At 45.8% G+C, this 7,500-nt stretch overlaps 1 protein-coding gene across 1 annotated transcript in view; it reads right to left on the bottom strand.

Moving 5' to 3' along the window:
* The window catches only part of LOC307088345 (N-lysine methyltransferase SMYD2-B-like), a gene marked incomplete at its 5' end in the record, with an annotated part of 10,343 nt that extends 7,068 nt beyond the window's left edge, over positions 1 to 3,275 (bottom strand). The window contains 3 exons of the mRNA XM_079754198.1: positions 114 to 224; positions 838 to 901; positions 3,106 to 3,275. Of these exons, the coding sequence (XP_079610324.1) occupies positions 114 to 224; positions 838 to 901; positions 3,106 to 3,275 (345 nt within the window). The remainder of the gene's footprint in view (positions 1 to 113; positions 225 to 837; positions 902 to 3,105) is intronic.
* Between the last annotated feature and the right edge of the window lie 4,225 nt (positions 3,276 to 7,500).

Below are 7,500 nucleotides of genomic sequence, written 5' to 3'. Positions count from 1 at the left end.
ATTTTGCTCGGACCCCGTTAATCAGCGCATGCAGTTTTATTTATTGTTATTATCATGGTTATTATTATTATTATTATTACTGAACCTCTCTGAGGAGCGGCCGAACGTCTCACCATGGCCGCCAGGATCCTCGCCACCAGACGGACCGTCTCAGATGGGCACCAGTTGGGCCCGTACGCCACCATCGACGAGCATTCCAGCTTGTGCATTGACCAGTCCGCTCTCTGGTGCACACACACACACACACACACACACACACACACACACACACACATGAACACACACATGAACACAAATAAACACATGCGAACACATGCGAACACTAACCCTAACCCTAACCCTAACACATACATACGCAAACAAACACACATACAAAACACACGTCAACACACGCGCACACATACACAGACAACAGTGCGCGCACACACACACACACACACACACACACACACACACATGGGCACACTCACAGACATACAAACACGCATATACACACACACGCACACACATAAATATACATTAGAACTTCATAAAATGGAATTATAATATTAATATATACAAATATAATAATTTATACCTGTACTACAGAGGAACAGAGAACAAAGTTTGTTACAGACATATCAACAACAAGCTCCAATAGGTTCTCTCTCCTTCAATCCTTCCAACATGTGTACCTGTGCACCTGTCTCCCTGTACACCTGTCCTCCCTGTACACCTGTCCCTCTGTACACCTGTCCCTCTGTACACCTGTCCTCCCTGTACACCTGTCCTCCCTGTACACCTGTCCCTCTGTACACCTGTCCCCCTGTGCACCTGTGCTCCCTCGTGATTCCTTACCTGGCACGTGGCATTGCAGTAGCAGGCTTTCTTGCACTTCCCACACCTGGCCAAACCCTCTTTCCTGTAGGATACAGAACAGCGGACCTTCACTTGCTACGAATGGATGAGCCTCGTTGAAGAGGGGTACATTACAGAACCAGTTTTGGTTTCTTCTCATGGTACAGCAGCAGTCGCATCAGCTGTGGTAACACCAGAAAGAACACAGCAAGAGGAATGTGTATAGACACATGGGAGACACAAAAAAACATATTCAACCTAATTATAGTACTTGTGAAACACAATTGTCAGTAAAGCCAATTATGTACAGCCAACAGTTCATGTAAATTTCTCAGATTCACTTTGCCTGCTCAGGAACAGTGTTGCATGAAACACAGACAAAAGCGAGATATTCAATCGAATAGATTAATCTGTATCCGGTGAGTCGTTTGTGTGGTTGGTTGTGTGTACGTGTCTTTGTGTGTGTGTGTGTTTGTGCGTGTGTCTGTGTGCGTGCGTGCGTGCGTGCGTGCGTGCGTGCGTGCGTGCGTGCGTGCGTGTGTGTGGGTGAGAGTCTGCGCATGCTCAGCTAAACTAATATATAGACAAGAACAACGTATTCGCTCCTTGTCTTAATATCTTCTCGGTACGACAGGTGAGATGCTGCGCTAGTTAGCGGCATAGGTTCTCTCGTTACCGCCGGCAACGGCCGGGGCAGGCATTCTGTTTTATTAATAGAACTGACCTTATGGTACCAGGGGCAGCTGTCTGCGTGACGAGAGCCAAAAACGCACCGAGGCAAACTGAGCATAATTAACAGTGGCAGAAACCCCTCCCACTGTAAATTACAAAAATAATAATAATACTTCGTTTTTTAGAGCTACAGAGTCTACACAGTGTGTGTCCAGAGTTTGTTTGAATACAAATCGGTTGGATGAATTGTTGTGCTGTTAGAACAACTTTATTAATGACTTCCTGTCACTAGCAGGAAGTCTGGATTCAGGCTTTGATCATGATTTAAAAATCTAACCCTAACCCTAATTATGCACTATCCATTTGCCCTGCATCTCTAATCATCAACACATGACGTTACAACTCATCACAACACTTATGATTAGGTAAATCACATCAGAGGGGACTTACCTCTCAAACTCCACTGTAAAATGCCATATTTATTTGACTGAGGTTCTGATGAGTCATAAATCGATTACTAATTCATGTGTGGAAATCTCTTCACTGCTTTCACATATTTAATATATTGTGACAAAGTGCATTAAAACCAAGCTTGATTCAGATCTCGTGCTTTGGGAACTATTGGGCAAAGGGGACATTTCTAATAAACAAAAAAGACATGTCAATTAAGATATGATAATTTGATGATGTATCGGACGCACGTGAAACATCCTTAACCCCACCTTTCTTTTTTTGAAAAGCTTTTAGCTCTTGTCAGATACTTCCCAGTGAAGGACTGAGTGTACAGCATCAGGTTTCAATATTTCATTCATCACTTGTTTGACGAATGAATGAAAACCCTGGATGACATTCAACATTTCGCTCCAGCAAAGGGTTAGTGTGTTATGATACACATTTACATATTTTACAAAGCATGAAGAAAATTTGGCGGAAAGCTATTACACAATACTTAATGGAGGGTCACTGTAGTGACTGAGCGTCACGTGTGCATGCAGCTAGACTGGTGAATGGTTTTGTAGATCCGTACAACACAGAAGAGTTAAGACATTGTCCTGGATGTGCACAACGAATTTGATCTGAATAATTAAATAAGATCATCTTGATAAAAAGAAAAAACGATCATCTTATATGAAGCATCTGTAGTCACGAGGAAATACCTAAAAAAAAAGGAAATACTCCCACAGAGAGTTTTATACCTTCATTGGTTTGCAAAACCTGTTCAAAAATAAGGATCCATATAAAAATGTAAAGATTGTCTGATGTACAATTGTATGTTTGTATACACTTATTTCTAAACCCATCATGGCAATAATATATTAGATTTCGCTCTATAATAAAGAGTTAATGAACTTGTAATGAAGGCCTACGACATAAAACGGGCCTACAACGTTAACTCATTCATAGCCTACTACACGTGCTACCGAGTGCACTACACACACACACGCACACACAAGAACCTCTTTGAGTCACACAATAAGTGTGATTTTGGCAGCGTGCCACCACACAATCAACAGGCCTGCAGCAGGTGATGATCTGACCCAGGGTCTGCAGGTGAACCGTGCCGGAGCAGGGGCAACCTGTGGAATCAGGGCCTACCTGTTGAAGCAGTACTCGCAGTAGCTGCCCCTCTCCTTGGCCGACAGCACGAAAGAGTACGCCGGGCAGGAGAAGATAAGATCTCCAACCTTAAAGGGTTTGGTGACCCGGAGTCCTCGCCCTTTTCCCGGGCTGTCGAACCTCTCCACTCCCTGGATGGTGTCCTTCATATTCCGTTCTTAAATTCCTGCCTTTCCTCCAGAATGGGATGATTCCACGTGTGGAAGGGGGATTGTTGCGATGACTCGACAGCAACGTCGAGGGTCGGCGTGGGAGAAGGCGGAGACCCCCCCTCTGGGCGCGTCAAACGGAGTTAAAGTCATACATGGTGGGTGGAGAGGCGTGGCGACCAGCGAATCTGACCAGCACCAGCTCCAGCATCAACTCTGGAAACGTAAGCGCAATATTGTCTATTGTTGATGACAATAGCCCTGCCCTGGTAAACACATTTAGGTGTCTTTATTGGGTACATTAACATTGAGTACCCAAAGGTTTAAAAATACTTTAATTTTTCATTGCCGATCGCGTTGCTTGTGAAATTCTTCCAAATTATAAATTGATTGTCAATGAAGCGGTTAGAGAAAAACAACACTGCCATCTAGTGACGGTAGAAGGATAATGCAGGCAAGGCCGGCGGCTGCGATGATATTAAATAGAATATGCATGTCCATTCCTTGACCAAGAGCATTTTTCTTCAGGGCTGCAATACCAACATATTCCAGGCATATCGAAATAAAATTGAAACGATTATTTACCTTTTTTAATCTACCTACTTTAATCCTCCTTCTCCTTGTTATTCGATTTTTTTTCTAATTTCTTCTTCATGTAATTAGTATTATTATTCGCAATACTAATGCAATATATATTGTTTTTGTTGTTGTTAGCGTCAATAGTACTTGAGTGCCAAATCACTGTAATGAGTGGAGTTTCCGCGTCTGTTAGAGTGCGCCATCTTCTGGATGTTATCTGTAAATGCAATTCATCCGACCGTCGTCCACCTCATTCCAGAGTACCAGGGTGACCCTATACAACCTACCTGGCCCAGCCACGTGGAGCTGTTATCCGTGTCCCAGCCAGCCCCTGACTGGTGGAAATGTAGTAGATTCAGGGTCACAAAGGGTCATCAAGTAATTTGGAATTTTTCCTACACATGCCCGTTACATGCACGCTCCTACACAGGTCGCAGTATTTGAGCCCACACACACACACACACACACACACACACACACACACACACACACACACAAAACACACATTCGCGCATGTCAGTCACAGTAACAGTCACACACACACACACACACACACACACACACACACACACACAGAAACACACTCGCGCATGCCAGTCCCAGTCACAAACACACACACACACACCCACACCCACAACCACACACACACACACACACACACACACACACAGAAACACACACTCGCGACGCCAGTCCCAGTCACACACACACACACACACACACACACACACACACACAGAAACACACACTCGCGATGCCAGTCCCAGTCACACACAGACACACACACACACACACCCACACACACACACACACACACACCCACACCGACACACACACACACACACACACACACACACACACAGAAACACACACTCGCGATGCCAGTCCCAGTCACACACAGACACACACACACACACACCCCCCCCACACACACACACACACACACACACCGAGGTGAAGATTTGTACCTTGTGTGTATCCGAAGGCATTATCCAACCTTGCCCTAGTTTCCACTGATTTGTCATAATTCCCCGCCCCCCCCCATCGTCCCCTCGCAGTCTTCCAATCTAAAGATTTGTTCCTCCTCATTTTTTAATAACACGGAAGCAAGGGAGTCATGTCCAGTGAGGAGATTACCTTCTCCTCTCCAGAGCCCCGTCTTGATTACATCGGAGGATCCAGATGATTAGATTTGGAAGGATCCCCATCGACTCCACCTCTCTGCTCTGCATCCCTTTAACATCTCACCCCGCATCAGGACTCCTTGCTCTGTCGTCTGTAGGATGTGAGAGAGAGAGAGAGAGAGAGAGAGAGAGAGAGAGAGAGAGAGAGAGAGAGAGAGCGAGAGAGACCTAGAGAGTTAAAGAGGGAGAGAGGGGGAGAGAGAGAACTAGAGAGAAAAGAGAGAGGGAAAGAACAAGAAAGAGAGAGAAATAGAGAGAGAGACAGAGAGAGAGAGAGAGAGAGAGAGACAGAGAGAGAGGTGGAGAGAGACATAGAGAAAGAGGGAGAGAGAGATAGATAGAGAAAACTCTCTATTTGTGTTTGTGTGTGTGCGTGCACTCGTGTGTGCATGTGTGTTGATGTGAGTGAACGAAAGAGGGGTGGATAAAAGGATTATAATTTTTCGATGAAGAGAAATATTAATAAGAAATCCTAAGTAGATTTAGTTCTCAAGGAAACCCTGTTAGGGCGAATCAACAGAGGAAGAGACACGACACAAGAATTAAACTGATACCGGACTGAACCGGTCGGGGCTGAGGAGGAAGACGTGTTGTTTGTTGGTTTCAATATCCCCCCCGAGGAGACAGTGTTGCTTCTACTGTGTCAGATGTCTCATGGCTGATCCCTATGTTCAATATTGAACATGTTCAAGTGATGTCAAGCCGTTTGTCTTGCGTCTTACAGGAACCTAATGCAAATATTGTTTTAAAACACCGTTTCAATAAACTTGTATAGCTTTTAATGTTTTGTACATAAGCTCAAGTTTAACTGCCAAAACAGACTGACAACACACAGTATAAACATCAAAAATACACTGAACACACGCAGCCATCTGAAACGATTATCTGAGGGGCGCGACCAGGTCGAACCGGTTCCGTTGGTCAGGTCATGCGGAGCAATCGACCAATCAATCAAGTGCTTTAATTCAAACGTCAACAAACATCAGATGAAATCCGCTTTGTTCCTTTTTCTGCTTGTTCAGCATAAAGGACGCGGGCACTTAAGGCCACAGTGGCTGTTTCTCCTGATTACGTTGAGCGATACGCGACGGCTTTACGTGATGCTCAAGATCTGATCAGTGACAATAATCATCTCTTTCATCCACCCTTTTTTCCACATCGTTTTGTTTCTTCCATCGGCTTTGGGATTCACTCCGCCTCCCCGTGCACACCGGGTGGTCCGTGTTGAAGTGCGTGCGTAAAGAGCAGCGCACGGCACCGCGCCACCGCTGCCGCGAATGCGCTGTGCTTTGTCACCGCGTGGAGCTCGTAAAAAGTGCAGCTGTTAATGCCTCTCTATTGTTGGGGGGTCATGCACGCGGTTGGTGTGTGAAACCCAGTAAGGTTAAAGAGCCGTGTGTGTGTGTTTGTGTGTGTGTGTGTGTGTGTGTGTGTGTGTGTGTGTGTGTGTGTGTGTGTGGTACCGTAAAGGTCTCCCACCTACCCTGCCGGACCCTTGTTAGAACCTGATGAGTTCCGTGACCCTCGACCCCTAGTTAGCACAGAACTGCAGCACTGACAGAGGGCAGGGTGTGTGTGTGTTCGGGTATACGCATGCGTATGTGCGTATGTATGTGTGTGTGCATGTACATTTCCGCGCGCGTGTGTGTGTGTGTGTACGTGTACGCGCGTCTGTGTGTGAGATACAGTGTGTGTGTGTTTGCGAAATAGAGTTTGTGTGTGTGTGTGTTTTTGAGATAGAGCGTGTGTGTGCGTGTGTGAGATAGATTGTGTGTGCGTGTGTGTGTTTGTGAGACAGACCGTGTGTGTGTGTGTGTGTGAGAGATAGATTGTGTGTGCGTGCGTGCGAGATAGTATGTGTGTGTGTGTTTGTGTGTGATAGAGTGTGTGTGTGGGTCATCAGCAGGGCACCGATTCAAGGATGGCCTGAACTTTGTGTGTTGATTGGTAGAGCGCCAGAGAGAGTAATAGTAGAATTATGGCCTTTGTGAGGTGCGTCTGTGTGTGTTTGTGTGAAGTGTGGGCAAAGTGTGTTCGCATTCATGTATACATTCCTATGTTAATGTGTGAAATAGACAGAGAGACACAGAGGTACAGAGAGAGAGAGAGAGTATGTCAGTCAACGTGCCGACTGGCATGTGCTTTTAAGCATTTGTCTGTGTGTGTGATGTGTATGTGTGTGCGTGTGTGTGTGTGTGTGTCTTTTTGTGTGTATGTATGTGTGTATGTATGCGTGTGTGTGTGCGTGTGTATATATGTGTGTGGGTGTCTTTGTTTCTGTGTGTGTGTGTGTGTGTGTGTGTGTGTGCGTGTGAGTTGCTGCGTATGTATTCATGTGTTTCTGTGCATGTGTGCGCGCAGGCGCGTGCATTTGTGTGTGCATGTTTCTACGTATCCAAGCATGTGTGTACGCGTGGCCGCGCGCGTGCGTTCGCGTGACAGGGGGCGGGGTCTGTCGCTCT

The sequence above is a fragment of the Pollachius pollachius genome (genome assembly GCF_949987615.1).
Source record: "Pollachius pollachius genome assembly, chromosome: 16".
Lineage (NCBI taxonomy): Eukaryota > Metazoa > Chordata > Actinopteri > Gadiformes > Gadidae > Pollachius > Pollachius pollachius.
This window is presented reverse-complemented; position numbering and strand designations above follow the sequence as displayed.